General features: G+C 43.2%; 2 protein-coding genes across 2 annotated transcripts in view; both read left to right on the forward strand.

The window, feature by feature from the left end:
• Window positions 1–1,953: 1,953 nt before the first annotated feature.
• Window positions 1,954–4,682, forward strand: med18 (mediator of RNA polymerase II transcription, subunit 18 homolog (yeast)). Its single transcript, XM_034698449.1, has 3 exons — window positions 1,954–2,379; window positions 3,116–3,221; window positions 4,028–4,682. Exons 2-3 carry the CDS (start codon window positions 3,149–3,151, stop codon window positions 4,582–4,584), a joined length of 630 nt encoding a protein of 209 aa, XP_034554340.1. The 5' UTR covers window positions 1,954–2,379; window positions 3,116–3,148; the 3' UTR covers window positions 4,585–4,682.
• Window positions 4,683–11,321: 6,639 nt separating this feature from the next.
• The window catches only part of LOC117823181 (forkhead box protein O6-like), a 35,520-nt gene continuing 20,340 nt past the window's right edge, over window positions 11,322–26,501 (forward strand). Inside the window, exon 1 of the mRNA XM_034698268.1 lies at window positions 11,322–11,890. Coding sequence (XP_034554159.1) covers window positions 11,402–11,890 — 489 coding nt within the window. The 5' untranslated portion in view covers window positions 11,322–11,401. The remainder of the gene's footprint in view (window positions 11,891–26,501) is intronic.

Below are 26,501 nucleotides of genomic sequence, written 5' to 3' on the forward strand. Positions count from 1 at the left end.
AAACTTTTGAAATACTTTCATTGTTTTTTTTTCACTCTGTGCTTACACTGGACACATTTTATAGGAAACGGTGTAGTTTATCACTTTTATATGACAGTAGTGATGTAAAGTTCCTGCGAAGGACATTCAATTTGTGTGGACTGGAGTGATGTCTGTGGAAAAGTAGAACCTCAAATGTCTTTGCTGATATGACAAACAAAAAAAAATGACTGCTTGTTTCCCAACAGTCACACATCCTACTCTAACTAAATCTTCATCGTGGAAAAGATTAATAAATAAAGGTTGTTTTGGCATTTGCCTTGTCTCACTTGTCCTACTCATAGGCTGCACTGTTAGTCATAAAAAAAACTGTTAACCAAAAAAACCAAAAACTTATTCCTGATTGCCTTGTTGGAATTTGTAGTTCATGAGGGAACAGTCTATTAATAACCAGCTTAAATCTCCTCACAGGAGCTTTGACGCATTTAGATTTCAAAACAAAACATAGTTTAAAGTTTGAAGTTTAGATTTCATTATTGTGTCATGCATATAATCATATGCCAAGCCCGCATGAGCTTACAAGACACCATGAATTCATGCAAACCAGGGTCAGAGCCCACAGCATGATCATTCATTGTAAAGAAACTAAGGAAGAAAATTTTAATAGAATAAAATAAAAATACAAATAAAAATGCATACCACTTAAAAAGACTTCAGACTTTTAAAGAAATTAGCAAGGCCAAACACGTCAGAATTACACAACCATTCTAGTTAAACATAAGATGAGCTTGAATATAAAGCAGGTAAAAATGAACTCTACCTCAACATGCCATATGAGTTGGTTGTGTTTAATGTATCATTAAAAAGTATAAAGAGAACTAGTTTCTACTTTTGGTACTTTTTACTGATGATAAAAACTAGTTGGGGTAAGAACGACTTTTGATGCGTCGCATATAACCTACTTCTAATGGTAATTATTTAGTGACATGCTAGTTAAAGTTAGCTTAATTTGGGTAATTACTTCAGGTAAGTTTAGAATGTAGGACTTTATCTTTATTTTTAGTAGACCCAATTTACAGTATTTCTCAATTGCTAAAACACTAAACCCTATTTTCTGAACTAAATTCCTTAGTGTCTGAACCCATGTATTGAATCAGTCACTCCTTTGGCAAAACCATAAGCACTTTTAACCTGTTAGACACAACTTGCAAACACATTCTCACTCACTAAAACACATTTTGCACTGTGATGCACTTAATGGTACATAATGGTAAGCACAGGGAGCAAAAGTTCAACACATTTGAAGCACAGGTGTCACAGCTTAAACACAACCACTCAAAACTGATCACACTTGTGGCTAATGATGTGAGGAAACCAAAATAAGCCAGTTCAGAGAGCACTGGTTGTTGAAGGTTGAACAATGGACAGAAATAATCTGAGAGTTAGAGGAAGAGTGTGTGTAAGAGGTGGTCGAGGAGGAAGAGGAGGGGAGCTAAATCAGGAATGACAAAGAACAGTAACTTCTGATGAAATCCAAGCTACTGTGATAGACCATGTTCTTCTCATTTATATTTGTTGTCACTTTATTTTGAATGTATACAGGTGCTAAATTCAAAGAGGATTTTTTTTTTCAAAATGAATTTACCCTACTGTGAACAATCAACATTATTTCTACAGCCTCATGTCCTGAGCATTGTTTTCATTCTTTGATGTAGTGTGTAATGACTACTCAGTTTGGTTTAATTTTTATTGACTTGGGGTCTGATCTGACAACATTGTTTGGTTTTGCAGGAAGAGTCAGAGGTTTGGTGAATGTAGTTTGAAAATTGGATTTGCACTAATTGTGTTGAGAAAAGTGTGGTGGATGTCAAGAAATGTGTTTAAGCAATTGAGAAATACTGTAAAAGGCATCCTTTTCACTGTCCATTATTGGAAGTGAACTCTAACCTCTCCAGTAGGGGGCAGTATTGCGCCTCAAAGCTGATGGGCGACCGCTGCAGGGAACAGCAGAGGAAGAAGGACGTGCTGTTCATTCTGTTATCGAGCTGCTGAATTCTCTCTTTCCCTGATAATTCACTGAGGAGTTGGTTGTTTTAGTTTTAGGGGTCCCATTGTTTCCACATGTATTTGTCACATCATTTAAATGCCTCAACGTTTAGAGCTTTAGCGGAGTAACTGCATCTTATTACACCGTGCCTAACAGTGGACAGCTACTTTAGCTAGCAGCTAGCTAGCTGTATGTTGAATGAACAAACCGACAAGGGGGACCCAGCGGAACCTCGGTCTCTGTGGAGGGTCTGTTGAGCCTCTGTGGAGGGTCAGACAAAGACCAACAAACCCATAACTACCTGGCTTCCCTCTGTAAGCGAACAGCTGCAACTTTTGCCTGGTGTGTCTCAGGTAATGAAGCTAACTCCTGTTGAACTAGCATTAGCTTGATATTTGCTTCATGAATTAGACATACACTGTATTGCTAGCTAACAGGGGTGGTGAGGTATTTTATCTCTGTTGATATTCAGTTAACCCTTCTGTTATGTTCGTTTCTTAGGGACAGCAATAATGTTCCTGTGTCAATTTGACCCGGGGCATATTTAATGATCCAAAAGTGTCAGAACCCAAAACAATCCCAATAAAAAAAAATTAAATCTCATTATTAACTCCATTACTAACCATTTAAATCAATATTTCGTGCATTTGTGTTCTTTAATTCTCACAGATCATGGTTCAATGAGGATAACTCACTCGTTTTTTTTTTTTATGAAATTCATGTTAAAACTTTGTTTAATGTACATTGAAAAGCCCGAAATATAAATAAAATTACATGACAGATTTTTTTCATTTTTAATTTTTTTATGAAGTGATGTTGATAAATTAACACGAGACACCTTCTGTCACATGCTGACCAGGTTTTTATGCTGCATTTAACTGGTTTAGAATATTACCTAAGATGGAAGGAACCTCTGGATACCACTAGCCTTTCAGTCACTGTGATATTAGAAATGCAAATAAAACTTTAATATTTTTTTTAGATTTTTGAACTTTAAAATGAGTCAATTTGACGCGCAACATAACAGGAGGGTTAAGAAGTTATTTTATGCCAAAACTACAATGAAAACTTGATTTTTTCCCCCTCCAGCTAAAGAAAAAGAAACTGGTCCACTGAGAAAAGATGGAAGCTCCTCCAGTAACGGTGATGCCCGTCACCGGCGGTACCATCAATATGATGGAATACCTTCTGCAAGGTAAGCTTACTCAGGAATATACACAGCATGTCAACAGACAATTCACCGTCTAAGTATGTGAAATTACCTGTGTGCCTCAGTAATGTGCAAAAATATATGATGAGTCGTACATTTCACCAAATTACTATTGTTTTGTAACAAGTATCAACTTTAAATGTTAACAACTGTCCATGCGCTCAGGTAATGTTTAAATTCCTAATACTGAAGTTATCGTTTTTAATTGTACAGTTGAAAAGGGCAAATGTTGACGTGTGTTCCAACCAATACTGACAGATTTGATATTAGAAATGGCACAGAATCAAAGAAAACCAAACTCAAGTATTGCAATTAGCATCATCCTTTAAAATATGTCCCTTATTTTTGATTGAAGGACAAGATGGTTCTAAAATAGGCCAACATTAGTGAGACAGTTTGGACGACCTATTAAAATCCATGTATAGAAATCGAACCAAGCATCCATGGAATTTAACATCCAACTGTTGTAGGCTTAACCAAAAAAAGTTGAAGAACATTCGCATTGACTTGTAAAAGTTTTATTTTCTTTTTTTTAAAGTCATATTTTTGGACTTTTACACTTTTTAGGGGAGAACAGTGGATAGGAAACCAGGGAATAGTGAGGGAATGAGGTGCAGGAAAGGGGCGACAGGTTGGAATCGAACCCAGGCCGCCAGCCATATGGGCGTGCAACTTAACCATTAGGCCAAGTCTGCTTCTGAGAGTTTAATTTTGCCATGGCTGTTGTTGCATCAAAATGTATTTGATTGACTTTAACTATGTATCTTTTTCTCCACCTTTTACTGTTTCAGGCAGTGTGCTGGACCAAGCCCTTGAAAGCCTCCTGCACCGCCTCCGAGGTCTTTGTGACAACATGGAACCTGAGACTTTTACAGATCATGAACTTGTTTACCTTCTGAAAGGCCAACAAGGAAACCCTTTCATTCTACGAGCCCGGCGCTCCCTCTCCCATCCCACATCTCCTTGGCACCTACGCTACCTAGGCCAGCCTGAGGTCGGGGACAAGAGTCGCCATGCTTTGGTGCGCAACTGTGTCGACGTGGCTGCCTCTCACAGCCTGCCAGAGTTCCTCAATGAGATGGGATTCCGCATGGACCATGAGTTTGTTGCCAATGGGCACATTTTCCGCAAAGGGGCTATGAAAATTGTGGTCAGTAAGCTGTCGCGTATCTTGGTCCCAGGAAACACTGAGAATACGGAGCGTCTTTCACTTTCATACCTGGTGGAGCTGAGTGTGTTGGCTCCTGCTGGCCAGGACACTATGTCAGAGGACATGCGCAGCTTTGCTGAGCAGCTCAAACCCTTGGTACACCTGGAGAAGATTGATCCGAGCAAACAAAGACATTGAGTGACAGAATTCAGAGCATCAAATCAACAATTTCCACCATAGATGATTATTTTTTTTTACACCTCGAAATAAACACAGTGGAAAGTTTCCTAAACATGTTACAGTTTGGCTTATTTTTTCATTTATGCACAAGTTGAGTCAACAATTACTACATGATTTCACTGCATTTCATCAGCTTTTTTGTTGTTGTTTTTCTGAAACTAGCTAATCTTAGTTTTGGCATGATTATCTTATCACTCCTTTGAGAACCATCACCACAAAGTTTCAGTTCAAGCTTAACTAGCTGTTTTTTTTAAGTTCTCACAAATCCACAAGGACGCTTAAAGCCCCTTTTCCACCAAGCGCTTCAGTTCCGTTCGTCCCGGTACGGCATGCATTTTGTGGCGTTTCCATTGACTAAAACCGGGACAGGTCCCCAAATTACCAAGCCGTACCGTCCCACTTTTTGTTACCCTTCTGTTGGGGTGCCAGACATACCGATCCGACCCCAGAAGGTGAAGCTAGAAACACTGCAGTCTGTTGATTGGTTGAAAGAACCGTCACTTCCCGTGCGACAGCGGTAATAAAGAACAACACATAACCCGCTATGTTTCACTCTCCAGTGGACTAAAGGAAGATAACTTTTTGTTTGGAAAATGGCGTCAAGAAACAGCGTTCCATCGTCGACCGCGGAGGTGCAGACTTTCTTCCCGTTTTCTTCTTCGCTGCATTTATTAGCGGGGTACACTGCCGCGCTGCCATGACGTCACGCTATTACGTAGCTGACGGAGGCTATCGGCATCCGGCTTACACGGCGTCCACCAAGTAGGGCCGTTAGATTACTTGGATAAAAAAACATTTTACAGTGGAGACAGATGAAACAATGTAGGTTTGGGCATAAATAGAAGGGAAAAAATGAAGTTTGGACCTTTATTTTAATTTAAAAAGTAAGAAAAATACCTGTTTTTATTATGCACATTGTTTGAAACACCAATGAGAAGAGGTATTTGTTATTAAAATAGATCTTTACAAACATAAAAAACAGTTAATATCTTTAATTTCTCTCATTCTTTATTTGAAAAATCAAAGATTCACTCCCATCTTAGAGCAGAATTAACACAAGGAGAAAAACACGTTTTCTTTTTAATCATTTTGTCCATTATCTGTTCCAAGAGAATGATTTACGTTCCACAATGTGCTACTCTTTTTGTAAAGTAGTATCATGTTGTATTGAGTATGATTTGTGCTCCTTTTAAAGTTTCTGCTCACCAGTAAGTTCTTTGAATAACTTCTCCCACGCACCGTCATTTTACACCACTAGGGGGCTCTCTTGGTCTTCCTGCCACTGTCTGTCCTGCTAACTGAAAGCTACCTCAGATCATCTATGTGAGCTGTGGTTGCCATGGAAATAATTAGCTGTGAGATCTGCACATCTTTTCCCCCCACTCTAATTAGCTTTCTCAATTGCTTAATGATACATAGACCTGTGAAAGCCTTTCTTTCTTCCCCTCAACAAAAGCATTGATTTTCCCTCTCTTCCCCTCTCATTTCTTCTGTTAACCCATTAGTGCCTCTTTCATGGGAACTTGAGCTGGGACTATTACACATGAAAGCACTACAGCTGCCTCAGGTTCTTCACTCCTCGTGCTGAATCCCAAAATGGCCCGTATACTAGTGTGTCAACATTAAGGCCAATCTGCTGTGGAGACTGAAGTAACTAATGCACATCCTGTCAGTTATGATAATAATGTGTGCAATAAGACATGAGTGCTTCTAATAATACCCCTACAGGAAGATGCATTTGCAGGCCTTGCGATGTAAAGTGACTGTGTGCATGTCTGAGGGGAGAGCTGGAGGGCAGATGGCTGTCTCTACATGTTGACCTACCTGCATATCAAGGCTGATGAGGACAGGCTCGCTGAGGTGGAAAGGTGAGATGACATTGCTTCCACATACAATTGGTACATCTTAGAAAATAATCCTTTGCAGAATTTTGATATTCAATGCATTGCTTTTTGCGTCTTTCCATAAAGCAGATCCAGATCACCAACTCTAATCGAACCTAATTTTATAGTTCAGTTTTTAGCTCACTAAGTTGCCCGTCAATGGGACCAGATTATCTGATGGAGACAGATTTTTGTTCCAAAAACCAGAAGCTGTCTACTGGCCCTTAGGACTCAAGCATGATGTTTCATCTCTGAGTGAATTATGTATTAAAGAGGCAGATGCCTCCTTGCCCAAGGCTTTATATGTCCAGCATGGATACACTACAGTCTGCTGGCTTTTTTCCACTTAAACTTGTGTTTAGCACAGTGCTCTTTGGTGATGAGCTGGACTCCCACTGCACCTCCACTCCGCATTGCCTGGAGAACAGAGGCATAGCTAGGCTAATCAGTGTCTTGGCATCAGGCCCTGCTCATCTATTGTGGATGGAGCCAACCACTGACTTGCACAAGTGAGGGATTTAACTCGTTGCCGGAAGCAATATGGTATTCTGCATGGTTTATTTCAGGAAACGGAGACTAGAGTGACAACCTCCACCAACACACGAATGCGGAAAAAAACCCCAAGCCTATGAGTATGTTTTTGATCAGGAAGTAAGGGTTGTAGTGTGTGTCAGATTTTCTACATTGTGAGGTCATGTAGGTGCCTCTATTTACATATTACTTAGACGCTGAGCTGCAAAAATGTTCATGTTTGACAGTTTTATCTTACAGTTGCTTATTTCACAACACAGTCTAACCATTTCAACATCTATACGTCCATCAATGGCTAGTTAACCTTCATATTTCACAGATTGATAACTTAAGTCAGTTAAATGTCTCAAAATAGAAACAAATGTAACAACTCTCAAAGTTACCAGAGCCGAATAGGAAGTCTTCAAATTACCTACTGTTTTTTAACCAGCAGCTTAAAACATGAGGGTATTCATTTCAATGATCAGTCATTAAAATGCAGCAAATATTTAAATTTGAGAAGCTCGAAAAAAGAAATGTTTTATATTTCATACACTACTTTGTACATCACAGTTCCAGTGCAATGAACTCCACGGCCCGCCCCCCTTCTGTTATTGTTAAGCAAGTCTGCCATCATCAGTTTATTATAATACCATTATCCTCGCTGCACTTTGGGGTGTGAGAGCAGTGCACGCTGATTTTCCTCCCTGGACCATTTGCTTGTTGTGGGTCTTTAACTGTTAAATATAATTAATTAGCTTAGGCAGATAGTGTTATTTAATCATATTTTGTTAGACCTCTGAAATTGGGAGAGAAGCCATTACCTGCACATGCCTTTACTCTCCATTCCACAACACAGTCTTAATTAAAACTCTTGGCACCAATTGTCTTTGCTGCCTCTGAACATAATGTTCATAGTTGGCAGCCAAGATGCCAAGATGCCACAGAAAGCTGGCTCTTGCTCTCGGTGGGAAGTTTTTAAGTCAGCCTACTTTGGGCCAGCGCCACGAAGGGGTGAAAATGCAGCTTCGCCTACTCAGGAACATTCCTAATACTTGGATTTGAGCCCTCTCCTTCATGTGTCATTGGGAGCCCATATGCTTGTTAGAGAGTGTGTGGGTTGTTTGCTGAGAGGGGAGGAGAATCAGGGGAGGTGTTTTCCCAGACAGGCATCGATCTCCCAAGGGTGTTCTTGCGGCTTCTCCGGCTTCCTCCCGTCCTTATCCCACTGGGCAGAATTGGGTGCAGGGATAAATTGCACAACATCATGAGTTGTTGTGAGGCAGAGCCAAGGAAAGGAGGAGGGGGGGCTTGCAGAATTGGGTGGAAAAAACATGTGTCCCTTTCCATATGTGAATGAAATTTTGGAGCACTTTTTCAGGGTGCAAACTGACAGGCACAAAGCTCTGCCTTGTTGTTGATGTAGTACTCTGCCTTGCTTGTGGCTGGCTGAGGTGATTACTGCTGTGCAGAACATGCTGTTCCAGGATCAGCCACTCAGAGCCTGCAGCCAGCCACGCTGCCTCTGGAATGTCTGGTATGGGGACAGTGGAGCAGTCAGCCTGGAAGGGACCGAACACATATGTAGTTTTCAAACTCGTGCTGCACGGGCCTCACTGTCCTTCTTTCTGTGTCCTCTCCGCCTCTTCCTCTTCCTCTATCTCCTCCTCAGAGTCTGGTTTCTCCAGAGATTCATTCCTGCTGGGAGCCTCTGGATCGGATCATTTGTCTTCTTGAAGCTCACAATTACTTTTCTTTCACTTCAAGTGTAATCAAGACACATTGTGTAATCTCCTGCAATCCCGGCCCTCAGGAGAATTGCTTGTTAACAAGCGTCATGATATGAACGGCTTGTCTTTGCAGTTAGATTTTTTCACTCTTAGCACATACTGAAATAATGAAAATAATATGAAATCTTTCTCTGTTCAAAAGTCTCAACCTTTATACGTTTTCCAAACACAAACTATTAGCATCATGGCATTTTGACCATCTGATGCCTCTGATTTTTCAGTATTAAGTCATTCCATGACACACTGTGACACATCCTAGTGCATTTAAGAGCGCGCTATTTTTGACACAAATTTCTCAACATTAGTAATGTCTGAGTGCACACTGTGTGGCTGACTGTTGTGCAACTTTTAAGTACAGCTTCTGTCCATGAACACTTTGCATGACGAGGGTGGGGCTCCTCAGACAAATTCAGCCACCTTGCTTCACTGGTGTTTGCTCTAAAAACACTCATAAACAACACTCAAAAAAAGTGTTAAAACTCTGCAGCATACACCTCCTTGTTCAGGGACAGATTTTTAATCAGCTGTTGAATATTTTTCATTCATACCCACATGCCCTCTACTTGAATGTTTGCAAGGACTTGCTTCCTTACTTCAAAATTTGATCAGAAATTGTTGTTTTATGTGCATGTGTGAGAGGAGAGAGCTGGACTACCTGTCAAAGTCCATGAATAAGTAATATTGTCCCTACAGCAGCTATCATAATATCAGGTGTGAGTGTGCATAAAGTGTTAGGGAGACTGTTGCTCTCTTACAGCAGCATGTGAGTAAAGCAACTTTTTGTGGATCAAGAAAATAAAAAGGTAACGCATAGTTGCGGGCTTCACAGTCCTCTTTATTAAGCCAGATTCTAAAGGTTTAAATGAGGGAAATAAACAGCCAATAGGACGCAAGCACCTGTGACTGTGTGCCCGCCCTGCTGTCAGATTTGGGGAGGGGGGTGGAGGGATAGAGGGGCGGAATCCCCCTCGGTCAGTGTAGCAGAATTACGCACACGGGTCTGACCAGGGCTGTGTCTGCCCAGAGCAGCGTGTCTGTGGTGCTCAGGCTTGGCAAATGCGATTTGAGATGATAATGTGCGAGTGTTTTATGTCTCTTCGGCTGGATTGAATGAGGAGCAGACATGCTTTTTCCGTTTCATTCTGGCCTCTGTAAAGCCCCCTTTCACCTGGCTCCTCTCGGATTAAAATCTAGGGTTACCTAATCTCTCTTAATCTAAACTAAATCTGTCTAATCGCCACAGAAAATTACACTCACTGGAGGTATTGCCCGCAAATAATCAGCAGAGGTGACACCTCCTGTCTGCGCACCGTGAGGTCTCCCTGGAGGGCATTTGGACGCTGCGCACGTTGCATGGGACACATAATTACGCACTAAAACGGATTAGAACTCATTTTCAAAAGACAAAAAAAAAAACCCATGTGGAAATTGTAGAGGAATTTCCCCGCGTGTAGTTTTCACATTGTCTCGTTTCACCTCGGCTTGACGTGGGGGCAGGCGCACAAAGCGCCGTGTGACGCTCCGCCAGAGAGATCATTATGCAGACTTTTAAATAAGAATTTGGCGTTTCCCCCCTCAGCTCTAAGCAGAGATAGTAGAAAGGAAGAGAGAGCGAGAGAGGGGGAGAGTTTGGGGTTTCGCTGTAATCATGTTCGGTGAGTATTGATTTCGCGAGCGCACTCCAATTGGCAGCATCTCCACTACAGCGCCGGCGCGTCATCCTCGGTTCACATCGACGGAACGAGTTGTAAGCAAATGAGAACATGTGTGGGATCTGAGAGAGTGAGGAAAGGCAAGGGGGACAGAAGGAAAGCAAGAGGAGGAGTGATAAAAGCCAGTTTTATCAACCTGACAAGTGGATACGATATTTGATTCCCGGACTATTTTTTTTTTCCTTCATATTTTTCCAGACTGGGAATTTATCGATTTGTCACATGCGCACGCCTCTTCATTATAATTGCAGACAGTTGGGTGTTGTTCAGGCTGAATGGACTTGAATGTGCCGCTGCCAGCTTAATCCGTGCAGACTGGAAGATTTAATAATTCACGGTAATCACGCATTATCGCCTCAGTGGATGCTCTCTACACAGCCCTAGTGATTTTTTCACCCCCTCTCTCTCCATTCTTCCTGTTGTCTTCTGGAGGATTTATCGACGACTGCTCTGCCAATATGCTCCTTATCTGAAATATCATCTGTTGCTGCAACTGGATTGAAATGCCCCCATGACTGGCTCAGACACGCGCTTCAGACTGACTGACTTGAGGTGATGTGGACTGTTCAATAAGACGCATTTCAATCAGCATTTGATATTTCACTCCAGGTAAAATGGACCAGAAATTACTATTACTTTTATTACTTCTCTTATCTCTCCACGCGAGGCTGTGATTTCTCTTTTATTCATCATGATCCTTCTACACCGCTGAATTGCCTCTTATTGATCCAGACTGGAAGCTGAATATCAGTAATACAAGGCGAATTGCAACGTGAATTTCACGTGAAATATAGTGAAGACAGTGGGATATTGGCACCGTGGAGGTATTTTCCCTCCACAGCTCTTCATTTGATTTATTCCATTCTCAACTGAAGGGTAAATGTTGATGATGGAGGACGACGAACTAGACGCTCATCAGGTTGATTCGGATTTCGAGCCGCAGAGCCGGCCTCGCTCGTGCACCTGGCCGCTACCTTGCCCGGAGGATTTCCCCGGCGGACACGAGGTCAGCGGGGGTCTCCCGCTGGCCAACATCAAGGTGGAACCGGAGGACATCCCGGCTTGTAGAGGGGGGCTCGTGGGTGGAACACCGGGAGAGCTGAAGCATCCAGCCGGCGCCCCGGCACCCACAGGCGCGACGCACCCATGCCTGGCTGGCGCGGCGCTCGATGTGACCGGACCGCTGCGCAAAGCCAAATCCTCGCGGCGGAACGCGTGGGGGAACCAGTCCTACGCGGATCTCATTACCCGAGCCATTGAGAGCACCGCAGAAAAGAGACTCACGCTGTCACAGATCTACGACTGGATGGTCCGTTATGTGCCCTATTTCAAGGATAAGGGCGACAGTAACAGCTCAGCTGGCTGGAAGGTAAGGAATACATAAAACACACGAGCCAGCACGCCTTCTTTATTTCATGTGTTAATCACAAAGTGTCAAAAGATAACACTGAGTATTATTCCTATCCACTAAGCTATTATGCTTTTTTTGCCCCTCGTGCCATACACATGTCACCGTGGGATTCCGTGTCTGTTACGCATGAATGGTGCCATGCGTTATCTTGTCTTAGTTCATTACTGCCGCCTGTCATTTTAATAGATCTTTGATGGCAGAATGTAATAGACTGGAGTGGAGTCACTCACTGTGTGTGTAACAAGGCTACAGGCTCATGATGGGCAGCAGCGTCCGTAGTATGAAATCCACTCAGCAGCAGAATCAGCAGCAGCACAGCTTAATGATTAATTTCCGTATCTGCTGCGAATCAGTGTGGCAGTCAAAAGGATAAAAAACTATTGCTTAGAATCTCCTCTACTTTTCCGTTTTATGATAAATCAGGACGAGTCAGACTGAATCAACAAACGGACACTTGTTGGAGATCACAGGTCAGCTGCCCGCAATGTAAATATTCAGAGGGGTTTTTCACAACTGACCACAGTGCACCACCGCTACGCGTCTGGCTGAAAGCCTAGAGTAACCTCCTGGACATCTGCCCATGTTATCAGCCTCTATTCCCAGCCTCATCTTGTTTCTATTCATTATGGCCATTTGAGGACAGGAGAGAAGGAGCAGGGAGATTAGCAGGGGCAGAAGTGCATGTCCTCATGACGCACCTTTGCTGAACCAGAGGCCTTAGGATTATAAAAGCTAAATTTGCATCTCAAGGCTAATTTATAGGGCTATTTGTGAAAAGTTAGTCTGTTTATTCTCAGTCATTTTGCTCCACAGTTCTCAGTATGAGATGTTGGTTTTAATAAAGGAAGACCCCAAAACAGGATTTAAAATGATTCAAATTCCCCTTCATAACCCATAATTGACTACACTGTTAATACTTCAACACTTACAGGAACCACTTTTGACTTGGCATCACATGATTTCTGCTAATCTATAACTCTTTAGGCATGTCATTCATACACTCTAAAACCACAGTAATGGCATGTGTCCAACAACATGCGTTCGTATTTCTGTCTTCATTCTGTTGTCAGAACTTGTTTTGCACAGTTGCATAACACAAACTCTCTCAGAGTTGAGTCTCCTCAGTTGGCCCCGACCATAATCACAAGCACCTGACTGACATCTTAAGCCTGTCCCATTAAACTTAACCCTGCTAAGGTGTGTCTCCAGGTAGACTTCATTAGCCCTGCACTTGCATCAGGAGCCTTGAACCTTTGGGCCTCTTTATCTTTAGCGCCAAAGTCTCAGTCTGCTATTTGAGAAACTGCAAATTAGTGGAGGGGGTGGGGGACGACAGTCGGCAGCGGTAGTCTGAGGTCTCCGGGCTATTCCAGGCCACAGGCGAGACATGGGGCCCATTCCAGGTAATGACGGGGCATTAGGTAAGTCTCTTAAAGCAGGCAGCCAAAATGTCAGGAACAGGGCTGACCTGGTTTTGGATGGAGACAGAATGGTAATGTAAACATTCACTCAGGACTCACATGTGTGGCTCTCTTCGGGGAAGAAAACAAACAGCAGATGGAAATATTGTCAGTGAAAGGCAGCCTATATGTATGTACTTGTATAACAAACCCCTAAGTCAACTGCGTACCTTGACTTTTGCAGTGGACTTGAATCTTTTAATTGAACTTACCCTGCCAGTGAGAATCTCATTAGACTCTGCAAGATTTAAATACAAAAAAATTGCAGGAAGGTTCTTTTTTGGTCAGGGTTGTGACAGAAGCTCCATAAGTCTTGTTTTTTTCATACTGTGATAAACCAGAAGAAATTAACATCCCAATTTTTCAAGAAGGCAGTTAAGGAATAGAAGGGTGCTTTTTACACGAGTAACAGTAAAACCATTTAAAGACAGCTTGTAAGACCAAGCTTGACACTTCATATAATGTCACACGTTTAGTTTTAATCCGTGAACCTATTGTACATAAATCCATGCCATACAACAAACAGGTGCACACTCATACTTGCAGTTCTAGCTATCATCTGGCAATTACATTTGACAGCGGCCTTTACAAGCTGAGAAACCCTACTTGTATCATCCACCATGTTTTCATCTCAATCAACAATGCTATGCACGAGCTAATCATTTCATGCAAAACAGGCTGCTTTATTCTGTTGTGACGGGGGAAGGGAAAAAAAAAATCATAAAAGAATTGTTGGTAAGCTGCTGATGAAATAAAATGAAATTAAGTGGTATGGCTTGGCAGATTGCGTAGGAGGCGGGATGGCTGGAGGTTGTGATTGGGGGTGGTAATGGTGGTGGGCGGGGGATGACCAACTTAAGACAGTTTATCGAACCGGGTGAATATCTGTAGCAGTTCGAGGAAAAGAATCTTCAGAAGCAGATTGTGTGTCGTAAATGATGCTGTGCTGTGGATGGTATTAGCAGCGATGTGATGCTGGCTTGATGACAGATACCAGACAGGCCTTGGATGGAGATGGTACCATTAAGCTCCTATAAATACCTTATGGCTTCTGACTTCTAGGAAGGATGCAGCACTCTGAGGTCATGGCTTCTTAATCACCTCCTCAATGAAGCAGGGTTACGTTTTATTGTGTACTTTCGAACCTGATTACACTTTCCACTGTGGCTGCGAGTCACTGGCACATGGTCACTATAGCCTTTACTTTCCAGTGCTCTTTAACTAAGCTGATCCTAAATAGGCATCTGCAGGATGCTAAACTTAAGTTGGTGATTGATCCCGAAGCTGTGTGGTTGTGTCTTGTATCCTTTTTTGCAAATGTGGATGCAAGCTGCATTTGCATGTGGGAGAAGCACATGTCAATTGCAACAAAGCGTCAGGGTTGGTGGTGCTCTGTGTGTGTTTCTGTGCGTCTTTGTGGGGCCCTAATGCAGGGGGAGGGGCTGTCTACTTCTATAGGCGTGTGTGTTTGGGCCCGCTCATTGGTCTGACAGCATGTCACTGCAGAGAATGGTGCGTAGTCTCTCTCTTGACTTCATAATGCCCCTAATGGTGGGGTTTAAAGGGAACTTGGTGTTGGGATTGCCCTGTAGGCGCCTATAAGTTTATTAACTTCAAAGGGGGTTAGATAGGGCTATTGTTATGCAAGTGGGGGGTTTGGTAATGTAAGTTTCAGCATGGGGTCCGGGATATCCATAATAAGGCAATGCTTTTGATGTGTTATGCATATTAAAACAAAAATGAGTCAGTTTAATTTAGGTTTACACAGTTACAACCAAATGACCCTTATGTGGAAATTCCTCTGGTTTTAACACATTGTTATTTCCTCTCTGTGCTCACAATGCAGAGCTTTTTCCGGCACAGGGGGCAGTCAGAGGCCAGGGGATTTCAGGGCAGCAGGTTGGCAAGGGTGCCAGGCAGTCACTCAGACATTTTAATCCGAAGCGACTAGACTGTTATTTATAAATTGTCTTTACATAGGGCCAGTAGGGCAAAAGGTCACGGGGCTTCCTTGTGTTATTGGCAGAAATCAGACGGATCAGGGAGATAGAGCTAAAAAAAGAAAAAGGAACTTTGAAAAACAACTCCATGATAGAAAATGAAGTGGACCAACTGGGGCGAGCAACTCTCCATGCTGTAGTTTTTTTTTATAACAGAGCTGGATCATATTGCTGTATCTAATTGATTTAAAGGTAGAGATACAGACTTTGGTAATTCTGTCACCATGCACTGGCTCTACAAGCTGCAATAGGAAGACACTTGTCAAATATGAGGGATATGAATGTCAAATGTGCTGCAGAGTGTTTGACAGAAGCTTAGCATGAAGTGGAGAGACTTGAAACTTTTGGAGTGTGTAGAGCAGCTTGCGTGTGTATGTGTGTGTGTGTGTGTGTGTGTGTGTGTGTGTGTGTGTGTGTGTGTGTGTGTGTGTGTGTGTAGGAATGCATCCTCGTGTCGCTTGATGATGGTTGGGGAGTCTGCAGAGACTGGAAACTATCCTAGACTTCAGCTGATTCATATTTTATCCTCCGTCTTGGCTCAGGGGAGCGGAGTAATTTGAGAGTGCCACACACACACACACACACACACACACACACACACACACACACACACACACACACTTACACACTCAGAAAATGAGAGCATATGATGCATGCTGGACAGATTTATGGTGTAGGATTATGAGCACCTTACATCTCCCCTTGGCTTGTGCAGCCGGAGCCAGGTTGGGTTCAGGCAGTATATTCAGGTTGAGTCGGGTGTGTGATGCCAAGAAGCCCGCTCTCACTGCCTCTCCCCCTGCAGCCTTCAGGCAGCCGTGGCAGTTCATTTCTCTCTGAAAATGATTAATGTACATGCAAATTACCAAAGCATGGGCACGCATTCAAATATGGGAGACAGCAATCAGGAGACAGTAATATGAAAAACAATATAATTCTGCCTTTGATATTACTCTGCTTTCTTTTATCACTCCATCTTGCAGACACCCATGTTATCACATCTTTAATCTCGCCGTCTTTCTCTTTCGCTCCATCCATCTATCAGACATTCTATACATTTTTTCTATCTTTGCGGTTTCAAGGGCCAATTGAGGTGAAGAGCCTTTTCTATGGCGTCAGGATTTTGAGCTTTAGCGCTCTCCTGCCAGTGATCCAGACTGCCTTAAGCAGCGTGCCTCCTCTTATCTAAGAGAAATCTCATATCTCACATTATCTCAGAGATAATAGGATAACAATGCCGGATTTTCCCCAGCTCAACTCCTCTCAGCCACTGGGTCTTTTGGAGCAGAATGCAAGGGGGGGATGAGACCGTCAAGTTCCCAATTCGACGGGGTTGAACTAATTTGGATGTTCTTCTCAGCTGAACTGAACTTACCAAGCCTATTACCCATGGTTCTGCAATTTTATTTTACTTTTCACAGCAGTTTGGTGACATTTCTCAGAATATTAAATGCCCCTTTCAGTTCTTAAAGTGAAGAAACATAGTGAAGCATGGAGAAATTGTCATTCTTTTCCCATTGCACTTTTTTTTTTCGGGTGATAGCTCCCACTATTCCCCTCTGGCTCAAGCACGCACACAAATTTTCCCGAAACACACTTGTGCCTCCTCAAACCACCCATGGAGGAACACTCTGTTCTTGGGTGGGGTGAACCAAGTTTTTTGGGTAGAGGAGGGGGGCCGGCGGGCCGAGAGCGGAAGCGACTCTTCTGCATTGCTGTTTTCGGCTGTCTGATTTGTTTTGAAACTTGCTTGACTTGTGGCGATTGGCTCACACGGAAGGCGTGGCTCTGTTTGGTGAGAGCCTGCTGATTTTTTGGCAAAACCGTTCACAGCTGCAGCGACAGAGTGCTGGGTCTGTTTCTCTCCGAGGCTGTGCAAGTTTGATGTCATGGAGGTTTGATCTGGGGGAGTGCTGCACCAGAGCCGGGTGATTAGAACACATCTTCTTTGATTTGAGGGGGAGCAAGAGTTATGAAAGTGGTGAGGAAGGGCGGGAGCAGTAAGATGTCTTCTTCAGTTGATGGGTCTATATGTCATGCTGGAGCTGCTGGACACACATTGAGCTTTCATGTGCAACCAAACAGCCACATTTCAATAAAAAGGGAGTAAAAGTCCCCCAGTTCCACCCTTCAGCTGCACCAGTCTCCCTCTGACTTTTAGTCCTTCTCATAAAACCCCATGTGCTGCTTTTATTCTGCTTGTTGAATAATAATATCACTCTAAGAAAACATTTTTTTCCATTCATGACTGTTAATACTCTCCAAAATGACTAATAGGCAATAAATGACTCATCATCTAATAACTGGCCTACGTCTCTGACATGAAGTACCTCAGTGTGCTGTTTTCTCAGTGTACTGCTATTAAGAAGATGCCCATTGTTATTACTTGTGCTTGATCTCTTAAGCAAATTGAATGAACAGGCACCAAGGAGTTTCTCCCAATGTGCGAGAGATTTCTCATTTTTCAAATTCACTTAAGTTTTATTTTGAAGGGGCTTGTTCTAATACAGAGAGGAGTCTGTCAGTTTCAATCTGATGGCAGCGGATGAAGTTATTTTGTCCCGGAGAAATGTTGTTTGCATTATAAATGTTGTAAATGGCTTTGGATATTCACTTGAGCAAGCAGCGTGTGAATAAAATGTGTCGGCCCTTGTGGTGCAAAAAAATTTGTGGCAGCATGCTTGTTGCTCATCTGTGTCAATGTGCATAATGTGTGACTGTCGTGTGTGTGTGTGTGTGTGTGTGTGGATGTTTGCGAGTGAGTTTCTCCTCTCTTTTTCCAGCAGCGGTCTATAAAGTGTGTGTGTGTGTCTGTGTGTGTGTGTGTGTGTGTCTGTGAGTGTGTGCGCATGTGGGTGTGTTAGGAGGGGTTGATGGGCTCAGTGGGAGCCCAGGTCCCGGGGGAACAGCTCTCGTTAATAATTCAGACGAGGCTCATTATCAAGGCAGCGCAGATTTCTCCCTGATTCCACCTTAATTGCAGGCAGGCTGCTCCACTCAGGCAGGCGGTAGTCACGCTGGGTCGACTCTCTCTGTCTTTTTCTCCTCCACTACAGGGCCTGCTCTGCTCCGCTCTGTTCTGCTCCGTCTCCTGTACTCACCCCATCACAGCAAGACGGCCTCAGGCTAACCTAGGCAGTATTAGAGTACACCTTAATAGCTGTAACGTACTGTACTATGAACATGCCGTTTATATGTACTTAAAGATGTGCCTCATCTATTTCTGAGTGAAAACAGACCATGCACTGTTTGGGCATCGCTCTGGAATGTCTTGTTTTGTTGGCCGACAAAGACCAAATCTGCAGGATGGCGTGGTAGAGCTGAAACAATAAGTGGATTAATGGTATTACTTATAAATTAATCATCAAACATTTTTATGACTGATTAATAATTGTGGTTGGAGATGCCAAACATTTGCTGCTATTCAGATGAAAGGGTTTTCCCATTTTCTGGGTATTGTTTTATAACAAATGAAAGATTGTACATTTTCTGACAGATGGTTAGGGGTATAAATGGTACACAAAATATTCACGGTTTGGCATGCACCTCAGTTTGAGTTCAGTTCAGTTTATTTTGGATACAGTAAGGGGAAACAAATGCAACACATGACATTTCTTGTCCTTTATTTTTTACACATTATCTGAAGTGCAGCATTGACAGTTCAGGCTTTTTACTTCTCACATTTTAAATTAAACATAATGAAAAAGAGAGCTACAGAAAAGAATAATAATGCTGCAACCTGCGAACAAAAATGTCTCAGATGAACAAGAGATTCTAAACTAAAGCACAGAATCAACCAAAACATGACATCAGAAGCTCTGGATGTCCATCCATCAGCAATGAGTGCTACAGCAGACGGACAATTCGTGCACGACAGCAGCTTTTGCTTGTTTGTAAAGGGCTGAAATGACTTGTTGCTGAAATGCAGATGAAAAGGAATTTTATATAGCAGCTTAATCAACTTTTTAAAAAATATATAACTTCATTTATATTTTTTTCTTATTTTTTAACAGATATGTACATGTACAAAAACAATCAAGTACATCCCCAACGTCCCCAAACCCCCCAATGGCTGAATCACCTTTAACATGCTGATATTCGGTGTTCTCAAAAACTGCATATGTTCGTAGATCTGCTGCTGTTAAAATGCTGAAGGTATTTTTTATCACTTTGGCCCGGTCACAGTTGCAGTGTTGTTCATTTTCGTGTGGCGCCATTTCAAATACGTTAATAGGTGGCGTGTAAAGCCAGAAACTTACCTGCTCACTATCAAACAATGAAGGCACATTACCTCCATCTTATCCACTTGTCTTTGTCCATTGTTGTATTTCATCAGGACAATAAAGTGTTCCCAAACATGAGACCTTAAAGACAGCAGGGGATCTTCAAGCTCTTGCCTCTCATTAATTGTATGGCTGTGGCTGATGATAGCAATAGCAATAGCAATTTTATTTATAAAGCACATTTCATTACACGTAAGTTCAATGTGCTTTACATGGAGAATTAAAAACATAAAAACATTCCAAATAGAATAAATAAAAACAGAAAAACAATAGATACACCCAACATACATCAGACACAGCAATCAAACAGAAAGCAAGTGTTGCTGCTCATACATCCAGTCACAACAGTCATTATATCATTCATACGCTTGAGAAAATAAATATGTTTTGAGTCTTTTTTTTAAAAGTGGAGACAATTGTTATGGACCTGAGGTCAGCAGGCAGTTTGTTCCAAAAAGATGGACCACAGTAACTAAAGGCCCCTTCATCAGACTTTGATTTGACTCTGGGTACATTTAAAAAACTTCAACCTGCTGACCTAAGGATCCTGGTCAGGTTATAGACTGTGAGCAAGTCAGAGATGATGGTGTGTAGGTTGCACTCCCTTCTTCTGGTTTTGCAGGGTTTCAGGTACTTTTTGTTCGTACGCAACAGTACCGTACTGAATGTACTGTTCCGAAACCATCTGGTGAAAATACTTGTACGCTGATTTTTAAGTGGGCAGCTGCACTCCACTACACAGTACCACCACCTCTAACTTTGTACCTAAACCTTGTCTGGAGACCAGGACTTCTTACCAGTGGCCAGTTCCCTCCCCTATCCTTTCCATATTACAGTTACGTGATCGCGCAAGTCTCTATAGTGTTGGATAAGCAAACAAATTCTGATTAAAAAGAAGAGGACAGTAATGTTGGCCTGGCTCCAAAAGGGCATGAAGAGGACACTCTGTAGAAATTTAGAACGTAATACTAATGATTTACTGAGACTGTCCACATGATACACACACCAACAAGTGAATAAGGGGAGGCTTTTATTATGTTTTTTTCCAGTTACAGCACTTCTTGTATCTTTACATCTCTACTGCTGGCTGAATTAAAAAATAAGCTACTTTAAGCGGCCATCTTTACATTTTCCTGACATTTCGAAGAACAAACAATTAATCAATTATTCTAGAAAAACAACCCTATAGTTGACAAGGAATATTATAATGTAATATTGTGTATTTTATGATCACGGTAACTGATTCATCCACAACATAAACAATATAATGTCCTATGATGATGCACCATACACGAAGCCTAATGTGTTTTGTTTTGGTTATGTGCTTTGTGAATTATTATAATGGCTGGTTTATCCTTGAAATAGCCTATAGCATATTATCATACTGATGACACTGTAGAATGTGTGTTGCCCTGATTGATATCAGGCTACAATAATACTCCTCTTCATGCCTATCTATAGGCTTATGTAATGCATCTTGTCTTCATAATTTACACTGACTGATGGGTTTCCATTCAGTCCATTCAGTGAATCCCCGCCGAGAGAGCAACATAATGGGCCTGATCTTGTCATACATGTATATGAATATTTCAAATCAAGTCATTGTAACTAGATGGGGGCTTTAGATAAACAACACAGATGCTTCTTCCTCTTTTTGCTCGCACTAGAAGATAAAGTGCGCTCCAAGCTGTATTTCTCTCCCGGCCACAAAACTGGCTTCCCACAAATCACAGGACCCATATTTCCTAATTCAATTTTTCTCCTCGTCGGATATCTCTTCCTGTATGCAAGGGGATTGATGGCCGTGTGCATGTGTGTAAATGTGTGTGTTTATGTGCACGCATATTGCCATGGCTGTCCCTGAGAAAAAGGGATGATGTATACCGGGCTAAACAGTGTATTTCACAAGCGCTCCATCTCCGGACTCTTTCCCGGCAGCCACGTGCAGGGTCCCTTCGCTCCTCTCCGCCTGTCCATCAAACCCCTGTCATGAGCCAGAAAGGATTGTGGGAGGGGAAAAGGGAGCATATAAGGGCCGTCGATCAGTTTACCTGAGCTTGGCGGTCCTAGCGAGTGATGGAGGGAGCCGCCTCACAAAAGGGAAATGTAGTTAATGTTGACTGATTGGAGAAGGTAGATAGAAAAAAAATGGAGGGCAGCGGAGAGGAGGAGTAGCAAGAGTTATGTCGGAGGAAGATGCTTGTTATGCTAATATCTAGTGGATATGCTGCACCCGTGGCTGATGGATGGAGCCGCGGAGGTCACCACAGGGTAGTGGCTGGTCAGGAACTCCTGCCGAGCTGTAATGTCTGCTCACCTGAGGGCTGAGAAGAGAAAAACTGACCTTGGAAGGAAAGCTACTTTGCATGTGTGGTTTTTGCCTGGGTGTGTGCATTTGTATGTGTAAAACAAGCCATGTGTGAGCAAATCAGTGTGGGAGCCAGCATATGTGTTTTGGAGGTTACAGGATCGAGGCGAGGTTGTTGGGTTAGGAGGTGACTGCGAGACCAGCTGGGGTTGAGGGGAAGGGTTTTTTTTTTTTTTTGTATTTAAGGGGAGGTATGATCAGTCAGGAGGGGAGGGGAGGAGGGAAATTTGTCCCTCCCCAACTGGATTTGTATGTCACTGGCATGAATCTGGGTCAGGACACTGGGTCCGGTGTTTAGTATGCTGACCGTGTGAGGTCTGAACTCTGAGTCTGCTCATAGCCCTGAATGAACCCAGCACGTCTGCCTCGCTCTCCCCCCTCTCCCCTCTCCCTCTTTTTTCTCCTCTTTCTCCATTTTTTCATCTCTGTCTCCCCCTTTCTCTCTGCGCCGGGAGCCTTTTTTTCCCCATCCCCTCCTCTGTCTCTTTGCCTTTTTTCTTTCCGTACCCCAGGCCTTTTTTTTTTCATACCCTTCTTTCTCGTGCTCTCTTTTTCACTGTCACTCACTCACGGCCTTCTCTTCTCTCTTCACTTGTTCTATTTCACACTTGCAGTCCTCCCCACAAAGTAGCCCTTTTTATCACTCATTTCCCTCTTCCCTCGCTCATTTCTCCTGCTCCTTTCATGTGCTTTTGAAATCCCCTTTTCATCTTTAGCTCTCTCTCTTTCTCTCTCGCCTGCTCTGTCTCCCTTACACACACACACACACACACACGCACACACGCACACGCACACTGGCTCATTCAGTCATTCTTTTATTATCCCAAAACTAAAAGTGATAAATGGCTCTCTTTCTTCTCTGTAAATGTCACTCGGGGAATTGTCTCTGCTCATTGATTGACTGGAGTAGAGGGACGGCGGCCACACATGCACATGCGCGATCGCTCTCACGTGCACAGGGGCTAAAAGAAGAAGACAGAAGAAGAAGCAGAGAGAGAGAGACAGGGAAATGATTTATCATTAGAGGTACAGCTTTGTGGGGTGCAGCAGCCGTCAGGGTTAACATCTGGCCCTCGCAGGTCCGGCTTCTCTTCTCTCAGAGCCTGATGCATCATTTGAAGAACGTGTGCGGTTGGTTTATAATGAAGCATCAATTCTCTACAGGACTTGGCATTCACAGGAGTGCTGGGAAGCTGGAGCTCAACGAGGGATCAATCACAGTTAAACAATCCGAGCTGGCAGGGCCGAGCCGGTCTTTCCATTCTTTTTCTCTCTGAAGTGACGTGATGCCAAATGCATAAGTGTTTCACCCAGTTTATCCTTAACTGTCAGAACAGTGCCAGCCAAGGAAATAAGCATTAGAGCCAGAGCAGACAGTGTGCCACGTGTGTGTGTGTAAGTAAGTAGGGGTTAATAATGCTCAGTCATTTTCTTAATGTCTCATTCACCCTGCCTCAGGCGCCGGAGCTTGATAAAGGTCAAGACTACTGGTGGTTACATGTCGTCTTCCCTCATTTCATTCTCTTCGCTGCACAGCAGGGAAGGGAGGAGGAAGAGGGGGGAACAAGTAGAAAGAAGAGTCCACATCCAGGCGGCGATGATGCTGATCCGTGTCTTCATTCTCAGAACCAGAATAAAGAGATTTAATAGGGAGACAGTGGGGAGACGGGGGCGGCCGGCGCAGTCAATGAAGAGCGGATGAAAATATTAAATTGATAGAGAGACAGAGATGGAAAGACAACGAGAGGGAAGTGAGGAAAATGGAGAGGGAGAGAGAAGAGAGCTAGAATAGTAAGAGAGTAGATTATAGGGCTTCCAAGCAGGACTGGAAGCCAGACTTGGCTGCACTTCAGCTACACTCTGCACACTTCAGCTCAAGTGTGTGTCCATTAGTGCACTCCCATTGCACTCAGGAAGCTGTGCACTCTGAGATGCCACACACACACACACACAGACACAGACACACAAACACACAGAGAATACCCTACATACTTTTCATACATGCAAAGCCCCACAGACATATGGTACGGTTAGCTTACAGTAGCTCTGTCTTCATGCACTTTTACCCCGCAAATGCTACACTGACCTAGTCTTGCCCTGTCTCTCGGTTCCCTATCACCGTCTCACACACACGCACATTCGTAATCTCTTCACTAGCTACCAGATTGCTTCCCGTCAAAATAAATAATTAAATGAGCGCAATAACAGCTTCCGAAAAAAGATCCCTCAATTAGTGCAAAATGGGTAAATGGCGTGGAGTAGGGGCTGCGGCTGGGGGGGAGTGGTATTTCGGGAACACACACATACACTCACATTTTAAACACACACAATCTATTACATAAGGAATGTCAACCGCCAAGAAGGTTTCTAACGCAGTTGTGCAACGGTAATTTACCCCCCACCCCTCCCCTTCGTCAGCAATCAGCTTAGAGACGTCCTTTCTCAAATCCTCGCAAGTGATCCGTGCCCGTAAAGCGGCCTGGGAGAGATCTAGATGAGTGCCGAAGAGGTGCAAGAGGTTCAGCCGAGGAGATGCTGCTGGGGTCAAGGCTGTGCATGTGTGAATCATTGTGTGTGTGTATGTGAGTGTGTGTGTGTGTGTTAAGGGAGCTCTCTTTGTATATTTCCAGAGCTGTGTGTCTGGAATGGTGATTAGGAGAAGGTTGCAATTCATCCAAGAGAAACAGTGAGTGCAAGAGAAAGAGAGAGGGAGAGGAGAGGAGATGCAAGGCTAGATTGAGGTTCCTCTTCCTCCTCGGTACATGTTTAAGCGTCAAGAAAGTGCTTGATGACGTGTGTTAGAAGTGTGTGACATTACATACCTATGATGACAGAGTGGAAACCGTGTGTAAGGTGGATGTTTCATGTCAGGAGTTGGAGGTGGTTTGATCATGAACCCAAGTAATTCTGCTTGAAATGCTAAATCTCATCATGTTGCAAATTATGATTATGTTCTATTTGGCTTTATCTATAGGTTATTTAATTAGCGGATTAGCTGCAAATCCCATAAAAATAGAGAGAAAACAGCGTCAAAGCTAGATGCAGTGCCCTCACAGGGTCATTAATAAATTGCCTATGTTGCCAGATTTCAATTTACACACTGTATTAAATATAGAATAATATCTGCAAATCTTCACATTGGAGAAAATAGAATCAACAAGCATTGTTATTCACAATCAGTTGCCAAACTTGCTTGGGAGTGAGATTTGGACCCTTGCAGTTTGTGGGATGGCATCCAATGAAATCCTGACTTAACCTTTAGAGACTGTGTTGTCTAAAATCCTTCTTTTTTTTTTTTCCTACAAAGTATAATGACTGTAACCCGTTCAAAGACAGCCAACAGGTGTTAGTCATGTTACATTAATGTGACAGGGTGCACTTTTAGCACTCCCAGCCTCTGTATGGCGCTGTGCCAGTCCTGCACTGGTGATAATTGACGGAGCGCACCTTTAAAAAAGGGGCCATCACCAAGCCACTCCCCTTTCCACTGAACCTGGCAGTCGGCGTTCGGGGACTGGACGGAGGTGGATAGACACCAAGGGGTGCACAGTTTGGCATGGCCTTTAACATTTGTGAGGGCAGGAGACGTGATCTTTATAAAAAAAGTGTGACTAATTAAGAATCAAAGTATATTCCCAGGGGTGAAATTCCCCTGGGTGGCGTTGCCGAGCTTTGCTCTCCCCCGTACCCAACCTGCCACATTAATAACAAAATGTTTGTTTGTCACAGACTGTATAAAACATAGACTCTCTCTGTGACGTCACCCATTGGTTTCTGAGGTAGCGTAGTGAAGCCATACGATGGTGGTTGCCACATTTGTAATACTGACTCCAGCTAACCCTTTGATGTGTGTCCTCCTACGTATCGTGAGCGCCACTGTTTCGCTCCATCCAGCATTGCCCCACTGGAAGCCTGTCTGAAGCACAGTGCAGTAGACCGAAGCTCAAGCTGCTCTATTAAGCTTGACACATGCTGGATGCAGGCTCTGTCAAAAGCAGATTTGGTGTATATAATAAGCATAGCAGGGAAATGCTTCTTCTTGGATGGATCTGAGATGTTCTGTAGCGCTCTCTGTGGAAACCAAGAGGCAATCTCCGGCCTCAAACTATGAAGCCCATACAGAAGTGTTATAAACTGCAATTCATCAAGAATCCGCTTGAGGCTGGCTGCAGAAACACCGGAAACCACGTAGACATGAATGGGAAAAAGACGATCTTTGCAGCATTAATAAACATGTTTACAGCCTGGTTCAAAAAATGGCTTGGCCCTACGTACCTAATTTCTCTATCGGCACACACTGTACGGGGGTGAATTTTTTTCTAACGTGACAGTTTAGAAGATATTAAGGTTACGAGTTTTCGCCCAAATAAGGACATGACTGACTTGACTCCTGGTCGGAACACATAGCTGTTGGCTAGGAGGCTCAAACTCCGCCCCTTTACGTCACACTCTGCCTGG

The sequence above is a fragment of the Notolabrus celidotus genome, chromosome 12 (assembly GCF_009762535.1).
Source record: "Notolabrus celidotus isolate fNotCel1 chromosome 12, fNotCel1.pri, whole genome shotgun sequence".
NCBI lineage: Eukaryota > Metazoa > Chordata > Actinopteri > Labriformes > Labridae > Notolabrus > Notolabrus celidotus.